The 15,287-nt window shown below is 49.0% G+C and overlaps 1 protein-coding gene across 1 annotated transcript in view; it reads right to left on the minus strand.

Moving 5' to 3' along the window:
• TRIM14 (tripartite motif containing 14) overlaps positions 1–13,655 on the minus strand; it is a 29,743-nt gene extending 16,088 nt beyond the window's left edge. The window contains exons 1-2 of the mRNA XM_037035698.1: positions 13,344–13,655; positions 10,430–10,525 (exon numbers count right to left, since the gene is read on the minus strand). Coding sequence (XP_036891593.1) covers positions 10,430–10,525; positions 13,344–13,559 — 312 coding nt within the window. The 5' untranslated portion in view covers positions 13,560–13,655. The remainder of the gene's footprint in view (positions 1–10,429; positions 10,526–13,343) is intronic.
• Positions 13,656–15,287: the final 1,632 nt, after the last annotated feature.

Consider the following 15,287-nt stretch of genomic DNA (forward strand, 5'->3'; position numbering starts at 1 on the left):
ATCCAAACAGATTAAAACACTATATAGTAAAAAACAATAAATCGATTAGAATGAAATACAACTTTATTTTTAAATTTTTAATTATATTTTCTTGATTATGCTATTACAGTTGTCCTGATTTTCCTCCTTTGCCCCCCTCCACCCAGCAGCCCCCACTCCCTCAGGCAATCCCCCCACCATTGTTCATGTCCATGGGTCATGTGTAAAAGTTCTTTGGCCACTCCATTTCCTATACTGTAACTAGCTATTTGTACTTTTTTTTTTTAATAAAAAGAGAATTTAGTAAATACGCCCACCTCTCAATTGACTGACTGTAGCCCTCTCGCCCCAAAAGCAGGCACAGGAATTGCATCTCATTTGAACTGTGCTGTTGGGTGTTCAGACTGCTTGTGCTTCTCAATCCCCTCACCTCTTCGCCCACCCCCCACCCCCATCCTGTCTGGCAACCATCAAAACATTCTCCACATCCATGATTCTGTCTCTGTTCTTATTATTTGCTTAGGTTTTTTTTTTTTAGATTCAATTCTTGATAGATATGTATTTTTACCATTTTATTATGCATACTTTTGATCTTTTTCTTAAATAAGTACCTTTAACATTTCATATAATGGTGGTATGGTAGTGATGAACTCCTTTAGTTTTTGCTTGTCTGGGAAGCTCTTTCTCTGCCCTTCCATTCTAAATGATGGCTTTACTGGGTAGAGCAATCTTGGCTGTGGGCCCTTGCTTTTCATGCCTTTTAATATTGCTTGCCAATCCCTCCCAGCCTGCAAAGTTCCTTTTGAGAAATCAGCTGACAGTCTTATGGCAACTCCCCTGTAGGTAGCTAGCTTTTTTTCCCTTGCTGCTTTTAAGATTCTCTGTTTATCTTTAACCTTTAGCATTTTAATTGTGATGTGTCTTGGAGTGAGTCTCTTTGCACCCATGTTGTTTGGGACTCTCTGTGCTTCCTGGACTTGCATGTCTATTTCCTTCACCAACTTAGGGAAGTTTTCTTCCATTCTTTTTTCAGATAAAGTTCTAATTTCTTGCTCTTTCTCTTCTCCTGGCATCTCTATGATGCAAATGTTAAGCCTCTTGAAGTTGTCCCAGAGGCTGTTTACATTATCCTTATTTTGGGGCGATTTTCTTTTCTTCTTTTTGTTCTGATTGGTTGTTATTTTTGCTTCCATATGTTCTAAATCATTGTTTTGATTCTCAGCTTCATCCACTTTACCCTTGTTTCCCTGTAAATTGTTCTTTATTCCAATCAGTGTATCCTTCATTTCTGACTTAGCCTTTTTTATGCTGCTGAGGTCCTCACTACGTTCATTGAATATCCTTGTAGCCAGTGTTTTGAACTCTGCATCTGATCATTGCTTATCTCCATTTTGTTCAGTTCTTTTTCTGGAGTTTTGAGCTGTTCTTTCATTTGGGCCATGTTTCTTTGTCTCCTCATTTTGGCAGCCTCCCTGTGTTTGTTTCTATGTATTAAGTTAAGCTGCTATGACTCCCTGTCTTGGTAGTGTGGCCTAATGTAGTAGGTGTCCTGTAGAGTCCAGTGGCAAAGCCTCCCCTATCACCCAAGCTAGGTACTTGAGGTATGCTCTTCAGGTGGTCTGAATATACCCTCCTCTTGTAGTTGGGCCTTGGTTGCTGTGGACAGATCAATGGGAGGGATTTACCCAAGCCAGTCAGCTGCAAAGATTGGCTGTGGCCACTTACTACCAACCTCCACCCTCCATGGAGGATCAGCTGTGCGGGGGCAGAGTGATGGCGCTGGACGTTGTCTGTAGCTATTCACTGGGTGCACTGGCCCTAGGGTTTCCTCTGTGGTGCAGGCCAATGTCAGTCCCCACCTGTTTTTGCCCCAGGCCACCTTGCCTGAGCTATAAAGCTGTTTGAGATGGCTGCTACTTTTTCTGGGTGTGGAGATTCCCAGGTAAGGCCAAGCTGTGAATCTAGACTGGCTGCTGCTAGGGCTGGGCGTGGGGCTCAGGAAGGCCAGCTTGTTTGAGAGGATTTAGGAAGCTGTGAAGCAAAAGCCAAGAGCAGCCATTCACATTGAAAAGCAGCTTGGGTGGGCCCGTAACTTGGGTGGGGCAGAGTCTCTGGGGATCTTCAGGGCGGGGCAAACAGTTTTAGGCAGGTTGATGGAGTCTCTGATATGGCACCAGCTTGCCAGCTCCATGGCTCCGTGGGTGGAGGATTTAGAAAAGGGACAATGGCCTCCTCTTGCCTTGATGCCAGACACTTCAGTTTCTCCCAGTATGACACTGGTGTCTTTCAAGCTGCTACCCGGGTGCTGGAGCTCAGAGGGAGTGAGTCGAGGAGGTGAGTCTATGTGTGGGTTCTTTAAGGGGAACAGCTTGTGGTGCCAGTATTTTCTTCCACTGACTCTATCCCCACTGGATTTTGCAGCCAGAAGTTGTGGTGACTTATATTCCTGGCACTGGAACCCTGGGCTGGGAGGCCTGGTGTGGTCTGGGATTCCTCACTCCCAAGATATGACCCCCAAATTTTTATCCACCACAAGTGGTTGAGTGACCAATCATTCTGCATCTGTGCCCCTCCTACCAGTCTGGATGAATGTGGTTTCTTTAATTCCATACTTGTCAGACTTCCATTCAACTCAATTTCTGACAGTCCTGGTGATGGCTGTGCTAAATTTTAGTTGTGATTTTGATGTGGTTGTGCAAAGAGGTGAGCCATGTCTGCCTACGCCATCATCTTGATCAGAAGTTCTCTAATTTTATTTTTTTTAATTTGATATTAGAAGACCTCTGTAAGAGGAACCTAAAATTCAGATAGCAAGAAGGGAGCCACGGCAGATTTAACCACGTAAAAATGAAACTTTTCCTTAGAAGAAGGCACTGTAAACAAGGCTACATGACAGGTAACAGACTACAAGGGCTTATTATTCATAACACCTAGTTAAAAAAAAAATCATTCAACTTAACAATGGGCCAAAGATTTGCCAGTGTCAACGATGTGCAACACTGAGCCTCCCCACCCAGGAAGTGAGCGGTATGATCAGAAAATACTTTCTGGGCATCAGACTGGAGGAATTTTAACTGATGGGTAATAGCAGAGTCTGCAAGACACCGTGGGTGGCAGTGTCTATTGGTACCACATTTTCAGAGGGTGACAGGACAACATGAAAAGTTTAAATGCATAAATCCTTTGAGGCAGCAGTTCCTCTTGTAGGAACTGAGTCTAGAAAATGTCTTCACATGTGCACCAAGATACTCATGCTCACTACAGCATGTTGGTGATGGGGAAAATCTGGGCAAACTTTATAATATGGGAAATACACACACACACATATAATAAGGATACTGTATTCAAACAATAAAGAAATACATAGTGATCAAAAAGAATGCAGCATTCTGACACACGCTACAGCATGAATGAACCTTGAAGACATTATGCTAAATGAAATAAGCCAGACACAACAGGACAAAAACTGTATGATTCAACTTATGTAATATTTAAAATAGGCAAGTTCATGAAGACAGGAAGTGGATCAGAGGTTCCATGGGCTGGTGGAAGGGGAGAGGAGAAGTAATTGTGCAATGGGTACAGAGTTTACATTTGGGGAAATGAAAACATTTTGGAAGGAGACAGTGGTGATGGTTGCACAACACTGTAAATGTAATTCATGCCATTGAATAGAGCCATTAAAAATGTTTCAAATGGTAACTTTTATGTTATGTATCCTTGTATCTGACTACACCCACCAAAAGAATGCAGTGGCCTCCGTGTCCTGTCATGAAAAGCTCCCAAGACACCAAGTGATCAATACACACGGTTGCGGAATGATCCACATGGGATGACCCTGTTTATGTAGACGATAACAAGCCCCAGACTATGATCTTTGAACATACGCATCTGTATGTTCGCAAGTACATTCACAGTATCTGCTCGTTGCAGTCACGTTTGGGAAGAAAAGGGGGGTTGGGGCGTGGCCGAGAGTAACTCCCATTTTGCACTTTCTATAGTTCTGTACTGCATTCTACAATACTGTACTGCTGTTTACATTTTTAAAAATGACCATGCGTTCACGTGTTACTAGTACAACTTAAAAATATAAAACAGAAAATCACTTTAAAAAACTCCCCAAAACATAGGCTAGCCTCTTCCCTCAGCCCAAACATCTGTGCAGCCCACAGGGAGAAAGGCCCCTGGCACCTGAGCAGGTGCGGGGTGGGCAGGCTGCCCTGTAATGCCCTGCTCTCTGCTTGGTAGGGCAGGAACATTCAGCTCAGCAGGACCAAGGGGGTCCCCGGGTCTGTGTTGCCTACACAACGTTCCAGGCAGTGGTTAGATCGGAGGCTGGCTCATACTGCCACTCGCCATAGGGGTTAATTGTCTTTGGGCTAGCCTGGGGATGAGTCCACCCTCACAACGTGGCTCCTAAGGGCCACTGAGCCTGGACACAAATAATGTCTTTGCTGAAAGACCAAATAAAGGAAAGAAAAAATGTATTCCAAACCCTAGATTTATACACACATTTTCAAGGCCCAGTATGTAAACAAGCAGAGGACCTTTTGTTAGGAACCAAGAGAGCAACTATCTATACCTCCTTCCAACAAAGCTATGTTCCAAGAAGTTTCTAGAGATCTACTCCGTAAAGAAGAATATACAAAATAATCTTAATGACACTGTACATTGTTATAACTGAAAATAGCCACAAGAAAACTTAAGGCTGCCCTGGCTGGGTAGCATAGTTGGTTGGAGCATCATCCTGATATGTCAAAGTTGCAGGTTCAATTCCTGGTCAGGGCACATACAAAAATCAACCAATGAATGCATAAATAACTGGAACAACAAATCAATGTTTCTTTCTCAATCTCTCTCTCTCTCAAATCAATAAATAAAAAAAATTTAAAGAAAAGGTGTAAGCATATTAGGCTGATTATGCAATATGGTTAAAAATTTAGAGAGACAGGAAGAATTCTGGCGATGAAACAAGTGTGCTGTCTGCTTTAGGCTGAGTTGGTTCAAAATGCAACTGGATTCCAGACTGAACTGGGCTGAGATTTAGGTGCAGCTGGATGGGGCTGGGCTGGGTGGAGGTCTGACAGGGTCTAGTTGAGGAAGGTCTCACAGGGGTGTCCAAGCTTTTGGTGTCTCTGGGCCACATGTTAAATACAATACAATATGTAATAACACATACACATATAATCTCATAATGTTTTAAGTACATTTACAGTGTTGTGTTGGCCGCATTCACAGCCATCCCAGGCTTCATGCTGCCTACAGGCTGCAGGTTGGACACCCCTGGAGAGTGTGGGAGAGAAAGAGCTTGAGCAGCGATGAAGGTCTGGCCGTGGGAGGTGGAGGATTTTGCATGTGAAGTGCTGGCTGCTGTGGCTCCATCTCTGCCCAGGCCCTTGAAGCCCCATGGGAGGAGGAGCCTGTGAAAACTGTTTTGCAGAAAATTGGACAATCCTGTTAGGGATGCCTCTCAAGGGTATCCCACCAGGGAAGGAGGTGTGCTGGCCAGCCCCACTCAGGCCACATTAGCTATGACATTTGGGCATTGTGATATGTGTCAGAGGCCAGCAGGAGGGGGCAGAGGAATGGCCATGCCTGGCAGGGTGGTGGAGACCAATGGTATCAGCAGGGTCAATAGCAAGGCCTGGTTTGTGTCACCCCATTAGCCCCAGACCCCACACTCTGGCTTAGTCTTCAGAGCTCTGGTGGGTCACAGGGAAAGGCACCAGGCCAGGAGCCAAGGATGTTTGGACCCCCCCCCCTCTCAGGGTGCCCATCTAGGCCTATGTGCCTCAGGTCTATTTCCTGGCCTCCTCCCACCCTTTGCTCCCCTCTCTCTGGTGTGTCGGGCAGAGGGGCTGACTGCTGCAGCCCAGGATCCCCCTTCAGGCTCTGTTTGGCCAACGGGAGGAGGAACTAGAGGAAGGACAGAGAGTGAGGGGAAAAGCTGGTGTCCCCAGCCTCCGAGTCCCCTCCACCCTCCTGCTCGCACAGGCCGGCTCTGGTCCCAGGTGCTGCCTTGGTGGCCCTGAACTCTGCACTCTGCTAGTGCCCACGCTGCCCAGGGGTGAAGGTGCTTCCTGCTGGCTGGTGCCACTGCCTTGCCACGCTCTGGTGGGTTTCTCTGCCTCCTCCAAGCCCCATCACCGTTCCCTGCATTTATCATCCCCTCTGGGTGAAACCCTCAAAGTGGCTTCTGTCCTTCTGTGTACAGCCATGGCCCCTGGTCCACCTCTAACTTCCTATTGACCGATGGTAAGTTACTATTTCCTCTTCCTGGCTGGCCCCCCATTTCCAAGGGCCTTTCTATGCACATTCTAGAATTTTTTATAATTTTCATAATTTTATTCTTTTAAAACATTTTAGGGAGGGGAAGAGAGGGAGAGAAACATGATGAGAGAAAGAAACTTTGATCAGTTGCCCCTCACACACCCTCAAATGAGGACCTGGCCAGCAGCCCTGGGAATCGAACTGGCGACCGGTCCGTTCTCAGGCCAGTGCTCAGCCCACAGAGCCACACCGGCCAGGACAGCTGTGCACACTCTAAATCCCTCCCTGGGTCTGGATTCAAATGACATTAACCATACTGAAATACGTTTTCCTTCATTTATAAAAGTATCAAAAGCTCATTGTGGAATACTTGTGAGATTCAGAAAGAAGAATCATCTTATCCCAGCGTGAATAAAAAGCGTAGCAGGCAAGTGTTGAATTGCCCTGCACCTGCACGCATTCACCCCTGAGGAGCCATGAGGGGAAGCAGACAGCCTGTTGACAAGGACGTCAGAGAAAGTCACTGACTAGGTGTTGGTTGGGGGTCAGTGCCCAAGTCCTTCTGGATTGTTCTGTGACAAGGACTGTCTAGTTAGGTCTGGTCACTGGCTTCTGAACTGCAGACTTTGGACCATGTATAAACTTTACTGCTTTTAATTTATTTACAAAACTGTTTTATGGATTAATTATCTGGCAAAGGGCCCTTTCCCCGGTACAGTGGCTGGGTAAACAAGTACGGGCCCCACGCTTGCCCCAGACTGCACTTCCATGCGCTGCGGCCTACAGCCGGGCAGAGCGCACAAGGACCTCACACACGTTCTGGCCTGTGGAGCCCAGTGCATCACTTCTGGAAATACATCCTGGAGGAAATAGATCAAGGTGCCAAAAAGCATTCACTGCAATGTTATTTTATATTAGCGAAATACTGGAAATGACCTGAATGTTCAACATTAGGAAAATGGCTTAATGAATCAACCCCCCCCCAAAGAAAACCCCCTAAAAACCCCACACTCAGGCAAATAACAAAAAGGAAATCCTTGGGTGCCCAAAGCAAAGAGGGAACTGGGTCGGAGCTGTAGGCAAGCAGTGAGCCGAGTGACCCTGGGTGGCCTGTGGAGGTGTCTGGGCCGCACCCCACAGGGGTCTGCTCACGCGGGAGGGGTCTGCCCCATGCCAGCCGAGAACGAGGAGCAGGCCACCAGCATCAAGCCGGAGTCACCGAGAGCAGCTCCATCCATGAAGCAGGCACCAGAAAAACTCCACCCACCGACCCGGGGAAGAGACAAGGAATCTTGTCATCCATCCAGGGCCATGGTAGAAAAGAGTCACTAGCAAAACAAATAAATAAGCCCAACAACAGGCTTGGACTCCAGATTTGGGAAACCTCAAAGCTAAAAAAGTCACGCGACAACTGGTCTGGAATGGCTGAGACTCAGAGAACCCCGGCAGAGGTGCAGGCCACGGGGTTCCCAAGGGGCACGCTCCCAACCCGGGGCCCACGGGGCGCCGTGGAAGACACCTGCTGCAGGCACGATGAAGATACAGAAGTCGAGTCACACGGGGAAACGGGCCACCACGGCTCGCCTCCATACCGGGGACATGATACCACATATAAGAACAGACATGCACAGAAAAAAATCTCAAAGTGTGACTAGTGGTTGGCTGGAAGCAGCCAAATTATGGCTGAATTTTGAAAAATCTGCTTGTTGACCAGGACTTGTAATGGAAATGCCCACAGGAGACAGCCTGGCAAACGGTGAGGAGAGTGCACAGGCAGAGGTGGGGGGAGATGGGGCCACATGGGTCCTGACAGCTCCCACGTGGGAATGCAGGCCGGGGCGGGCCACCTCGTCCTACTTTTCTGTATCTCATTTTTATACAAGTACCTCTGGGCTTTAAAATGTTAATTACATTTTTTCTTAATTACCTTCTGAGGGCCCCTGAGGTTTAAGTCTAATGAAACATGTTCAGGCCCTGGCTGGTTTGGCTCAGTGGTTAAGAGCTGGCCTGCAGACAAGAAGGTCGCTGGTTCGATTCCCCGTGAGGGCACATGCCTGGGTTATAAGCTAGGTCCTCAGCTGGGGGTGTGCAAGTGGCAGCCGATCGATGATGTTTCTCTCCCTCTTTCTCCCTCCCTTCCCATCTCTCTAAAAATAAATAAATAATTTTTTAAAAAATGTTCAGGATTTGTATGCTGAAAACTACAAAATGCTGATGAAAAAACACAAAGGGGCTAAGTAAGTGAAGAGAGATCCCACGCTCATGAATTCCCGTGCTGTAATTAGAGAGACAGGGAATGAATTAGGGACTGCTAGGGGTCTGAAATTGTTGGGGCAGGTGTGGAGGTGACTATAAAGGTGTAGCATGAAGGAGGTCTTGGTGGTGACGGAACGGTTCTGTATTTTGATTACTGTATTTTGCTGGTTACTCGAATCTACACATGTGATCAATTGACACAGGACATGTATGCATACTGTCAGTTTTCTCGTTTTGAAATTGTACTATAGCTAGGTAAGCGATAACCCTTGGGGCAAACTAGGTAAAAGGCACCAACTTACTGTCTTGGCAACTTCCTCTGAATCTGTAAATATTTCTTTCAAAAGAAAAGTTTGAGAGTTGGAGAGAAGGTTACAGAAAGAAAACTATTTCTTAGATTAAGCTGCAACCTGTCTCCTTAGATTGTCCACGTGAATCCTAACTCTTGTCTTGGCAGGGGGTCCCACACTGGTTCCGCTCCGAGATTTGCCGACAGTGAACCTGTGCCCCTTGGTTCTGGCTAAACAGCCCAAAGCACCTCCCCTACCCACTCGGTGTGCCAACTTTGTTTCCAAATCTTTTTGAACTGATTTGGATCAGTCAGGGATTGGAGTCCCGCTCTTGAAGACAGGAAGGACACTGTCGGTAATTAAGCCAGGGCCACAGGTAGGAAGCCGTCCTCAGCTAACTGTAGCCAGAACTCATCTTTCAGATAATGGATGTCAGGCAAGCAGGGACCCAACTCTGCCACCTGGCCTCCGCACCTCCTCTTCTTAGATAGGCTGAAACCTGCCCCCTTACACTGTCCACATGGACCCCACCTCCCATTTGGGGGTCTCACACTCCGTCTGCTCAGAGCCTGGCAGACGGTGAGCGCCCCTGTGGGCCAGTGCCACCATCAGCCCGGCTCCCTCCCTGACCTGAGGTGGCCAGGTAGGGACTCATAGAACTGGGGGAGGGGGCGGGGGTGGGGTGGGGGGGTGGGGGGGTGGGAACAGGCCCTAGGAGGGCGGGACACAGAGGCAGAGAGTTCGTACAAAAGGCCCCTAGAGACAGAACAACTTTTCCATAGTCAAAGCAGCTCCAGATAACATCAACCCCCACTTCCCATTTAAAATCCACAGAAGAACCCATTTAAATAAACAACATTAGGAAAGGAGAAGTGTGAACAAAGTAAATGTTGGCAGAATACATTTATACCTTACTTGCTTTCATTCACCATGGCGGTGAAACATGAAGAACTATTTCTGTGTTCCTTAAGCTGTACTTTGCTTTGTTTAAGGCATTTGGGGGCCGGAGGACCAGCCCCTTTGAGAGACTGGCCTCGGTGACAGAGAGAGCGAGGCCCCTCCCCGATTCTGAGAGGGGCCCTGGGCGAGGCTGGAGTCCTGGCCGGGCAACTCCCCACAAAGCTCAGGGAGCAGTAGCCTCAAGACTCCTTCACGGTCTTGCACTTAATTCTGTGCACTTTTGCTCAAAAGAGTCCCCCTAAATCAGCCATTCTCAACCGTTTCCATCTCATAGCACACACAAACTAATCGGTAAAATTCTGTGGCACACCCACAAAAAAATTTTTTTTGCCAATTAGGTATCATTTTGATTCATTCACACCAGAGGGTTATTGTTGTGTTGGCGGTTGTCATTTTTTTAAAATTTGACAATCTAAGGGGACAGAGGTCAGTGCCCCTGACTAAACAGTTAGGTACTGGCATGTTTTAAAAGTTCTCATGACACACCAGCGTGCCAATGGCCCACTAGTTGAAAAGCGCTGCCCTAAATGATAGGAGCCCCAGGCCCCACCAAACTTGACTGGCCTCCTTGGAGGTTGGTTTCCATTTTTCCTTGGCTCCATACTGGGGGGAGCCTTGTGTCTGGGGAGAAATGTGCGCGTGTCACGTAGGGTGGGGAAGCAGTGCCCACTTGCCTTGAGCTGCTCAGCAGCGTCTTCTATCTGGCTTCTGTTGTCAACTTGCTGCTGCTGCTTGGCCGCCAGCTGCTTTAAACATTCTTGGATGACTTTCTGTATGTAAAGGAGTTAGGAGAAAAGTCTTAATACTGATGCTTTCAAGATACAGGGCTCCCTGGGGGTCACCTCCTGTCACCTGTGTTGCGTTTCTGCTGAGGAATCTGAGACTTGGAAGGCGAGATGACTTGCCCAAAGGAGAGCAGCAGCGCATTGAGGATGCAGGGTTGCTAGGACCCCCGCCCCTTCCAGTTTTCAGAGGCCCAGTCAGGGATTCTTCAAACCATGATGCCCCTCCACCCAACTGTTTTCTAGGACAGGCTTGAGCATGACCTGCTTTTCCGATCCTCAAATAGGGCGTTAAGGCAAATGTCTTGGGGACAGGGGGAGAGAATTCACTTACAGAGCAAGTGTTAACTGAGCTCCTATTAGGTGCCAGGGCTCTGCCCCTGTGGCACTTGCTTCTAGAGGGGTCTGTGGCCCTCTGGCCTGGATTGGGGTTCAGAAGACCCACATGTGTGAGAAGCCTGCAGGGTTCATGCACCCCTCTCCCTCCCACCTGAAATGGCCCCCTTCTCTTCCTCTGCTCTTTGCAATTGCCACTTTTCAAAGGCTTCTCTGTGACCCTTTCTCCTCCAGTGGAACTTTACCCCCACCCCTCCCCATTTTAGATTTTCGTGGCTGGCCTTATACTCCACTGCTGGGCTGACTGGGAGCTTCCCGAGGGCGGGCCTGCTCCATCCCTGGCTACCCCACAGGGACCAGGGGGCGACCTAGAAGCATTTGCCGAGTTAAACAGAATTATCAGAGGCTGCCAACTTCAAGTGGCGACCCACGGCCACCCAGTAAGTTATGAGCACAAGCCCCATAGTCAGACTCCTGGTCTGAGCCCCATGTGACCTGGGCAGGTGACCTCAGCAGGTGACCTCACTTCTCCAAACCTCAATTTCCTCAGCTATAACTATGGAGATAAGCTCATAGGGCTGCTCTGAAGAATAAATACGCTAAGTGTTTGGTGCAGTAAGAATTCTGCAAGTTGGTGCAGTTTTATTCGTAAGAATAAAACTGTTATGTGCAGTTTTATTCTAGGTGGGATGTGGGAGTAGGGACACAATAGTAACCCAAGTCCCAGGAGCACATTCTCACCCCACTGTAATTTCTAAACCTTCAAGCCCAGCTCCTGTCCATTAGCCAAGGATAACCCAGCCTCCTGATGCCCCTGCCTTCCCGCCGCAGTGTATTTCCCCTGTTTTGGTACTTGGGGAAACCCTATTCATCTTTCAAGGCTAATTCCAATGGCACCTCCTCCAGGAAATATTCATGGGCTTCTTGTCCCTGTTTCACACTGTCTTCTATCCAGCTCCCACTGACTGCTGCCTCAGGCATCCCACTTAAAATACTTACACACTGTCGTCACTGTTCTCCCCCACCAGCCAGGGAAGTGACCTCCAGGTCAAGGAAGAATTGATCTGTTCCCCTACTCACGGCACAAGGTATGTGCTGAATGGCTGTTTGATGAATGAATGAATGAATGAATGAACAGATGGCTAACAGATAAAGAGGTGAGTGGATACACAATGGATACACATAGGTAGGTAAGTAGATGTACCCAGGAGACCCACAGCCACATCTCAGTTAACCCTTTTTAACTCTGGAGATCAGCCTTGTGAGGAGCTATTATTACACAGTCATCTTATTTAAGGAAAGGAGGACCTCAGGGGCATAGGCAGGCCTTGAATACTGGACTCCTCCTGCCGGACTAGCCCTCACGAGGGCCCCTTCTTTTTCTTCTTTTTTTTAAAAAAGATTTTATTTATTTATCTTTAGAGGGAAAGGGAAGGAGAGAAGGAGAGAAATATCAATGGATGGTTGCCTCTTGTGCATCCCCTGCTGGGACCTGGCCTGCAACCCAGGCATGTGCCCTGACTGGGAATAGAACTGCGATAGTGTGGTTTGCAGGCCCGTGCTCAATCCACTGAGCTACACCAGCCAGGGCTATGAGGGCCCCTTCTTGTCTTGGAGCTCTAAGGTTGTTAAGAAGGTGATCATGTTAGGCCATGCCATGCGAGGGAAAGAGGCCATTCATTGTGGGGACAGGCTAATCAAAGGAGACTTCTTGGAGGTGTTAGAATCAACTTCTGTTGGAGGCAGGTGCATCCACCCGACCCAGAGAGGTGGAGGGATTTATTTGACTGGAGCAGCGGAACACGCCCATCTGGAGGCTGGGACAGGAGTCCTGAGCCCCTGCCACTATTAGGATAGCAAAGGTGAGAGCTTCCGGGTGAGAGTGGACCCCGTGCAAGGCAGTCCGCCGGCTGGAGCGCTGGGTTGGAGCCTCCAGGGCCTTCCTTTCCCTGTGGATAAAATGGCTGTCCTAGCTCCCACCAGCAGTTATGCCCGAGGAATGGGAGTGTGTTGAGGGGGCGGGGTGGAGCCGGTAGGCCGAGGTGAGAGCTGAGGCTGCTGGCGGGCAATCCGGCAGTCCACAACCTCTCCCTGTGAACCCCAGGAGGGAAATCCAGAGATTTGTGTGCAGTGTTCCAGGCTACAGGGCTGTTTTCTAACAGGGAGGGATTTTAATCTTTGTTAAAAGGCCGATTTTCTTCGCCCCCATGTCGGTGTGGTGGAAGAGGCCAAGGGAATCTGTGAAATGGTGTGGCTCCCAAGTTCTCACTCCCAAACCCACTTCTTCTGCAGGTTAACTGTTGACCTTTGCCCCGACTTGGGCATCAGTTTCTCATTGGGAACAATAGCTCAGTCTCCGAGATGTCTGCTGGGCTGTCTTGAGGTTTCCGGGTCTCAACGGGAACTGGCAGTTGGACACCGGGCTCGCACCCCGCCCCCCACACCATCCCACGCGCCCCAGCGTCCCCACCTGCACGTGCACCACCTCTTCCGAAGCCAGGCCCACAGAGTGGCCCCGGTGCGCACCCAGCACTGGGCAAAGCGCGCACACGCAGCACCGGCAGCGGCGACAGAAGAGCTCCGCCGGGCGGTCGCTGTGATCTGGGCAGCGGTAGCTGCAAGCGTCCTCAGACTCGGCGGGACCTGGCGCCGCAGGTGTTCCGCTTAGCTCCGCTACACCCGCCATTCACTCGCTGAGTTTTGGGCCGCAGCGGTGCAGGGCAGGGCGGTGCAGGGCAGAGCAGGGGAGAGCAGTGCAGGGCAGAGCGAGAATGGGAAATCGAAAGCAGGACAGTGGGGCGGAGCCCCCGGCTCGGGCGGGGCCCAGCTCCGGGTAGAAGACAGTGGCGCGCTGCTGCCGGGGATGGGGGTTGGGGGGCCGTGGCTGCATCATCACCCTCCTACCCCGTAGGAGGGGCACCTGTCTCAACAGCTTTTAGGCGGTGCTGAAGGCTCAGGCCTGGTCTAGCCGACTTTGTGTCTGGCCTAGGGGTAGCCACAGCAGAAATGAAGGTTCACTCCTGCATACCTTCAAATAAAACAACTAGTTATTTTACCAGCAATATTGATTTACTAGGGAACAGCAGAGGAATTGCAATTCGGGACGAGCAAGCTGTAGCGACAACCACAGGCAAGTCTGACAAGCAAAGGAAAGGAAAGTTACTTTATAGAGAAAAAGGAGGACACTGGGAGGGGTCGTTTTGAAGGAAAGCGACAGATCAGGATGGTGACAGCTTCTCACTGGCTGAGTTGCTGGGCAAGAAGTAAGTCTTCCTTTCTGCTGCTGGAGTGGCAGCATAGCGTCCCCTTGCAAGGTGCATGTCTCCTGCGTGTCCCTAGTTGATGGTTCTTTCCATTGGGGTCTGTGCCTGACTTACACAGCCCTAGTGCCTGAGGGCTCCCCCTTCTGGCCTTCCGAATCCGTTTCAAATGAAGGTTCCTTGGAGTTTCACTCCTAATGGGCTAACTGGACGGAGGTAGGCTCCCCACCCCCACCTTTAGTGAGGCTACCCAGTCACGCTCAGAAAACTGCAGCCCTGGGGATGGGGCCAGGCTGGCTGTGGCCCTTGGGGGGGGTGGGAGGCATTTACCTACATTTCCCACCTCCCCTTAATTCTCTCTCATCCTTTCCCTGGAGAAATAACCATTCCCACAATTGTAAGAAACATCCTGGAAGCCCTGGTTGCCCCAGGTGAAGGTCTCAGCCTCAGCAGAATGTAAATTGGTACAACCATGATGGGACAAACAGTGTGGAGGTCCCCTGAAGGTATTCACCCAAAGTACACGAAGTCCAAATCTGGAAGAGAGAGCTGCAGTCCCTGGCTTGTTACGGCAGTGTTCACAGCAGCCGAGATACAGAAACAACTTCAGGTCCCTCGACGGATGAATGAATGAAGATGTGATGTGTGTACACACAGTGAAGTGTTACTGAGACCTAAGAACGGAAATCCTGCCATTTGTGATTGGGGGGGAAAGGGGGGGGAGAGCCTGGAAGACAGTGTGCTAAGTAAAATAAGGCAGACAGAGAAAGACAAAACCTATATAGTATCTATGTGGAATCTAAAAAAAAAAAGGAGTTGGACTCATAGCAACAGAGTAGAAACGTGGCTGCCAGGGTGGGAGAAAAGGCTCCAACTCAGCATAAGGTGCATAAATTCTGGAAATTTAATCCACAGCACGGTGACTATCGTAAATAGTATGTATCGTATACTAGATATTTGTTGAGAGTAGATCGCAAGGGTTCTCACCACACACACACGAAATGGTAACGATGTGAGGTGAGAGGTGTGTTAATTAGCTTGAATGTGGTAATCATTTTACAGTGTGTGCATATATTAAATCATCACATTATGAAACCTAAAAAAATCATGCCTAAATACATACGATTTTTATCAATCATACCTCAATAGGGGTG

This window comes from Sturnira hondurensis, unplaced genomic scaffold (assembly GCF_014824575.4).
Source record: "Sturnira hondurensis isolate 20B ecotype Veracruz unplaced genomic scaffold, ASM1482457v3 Scaffold0022566, whole genome shotgun sequence".
NCBI lineage: Eukaryota > Metazoa > Chordata > Mammalia > Chiroptera > Phyllostomidae > Sturnira > Sturnira hondurensis.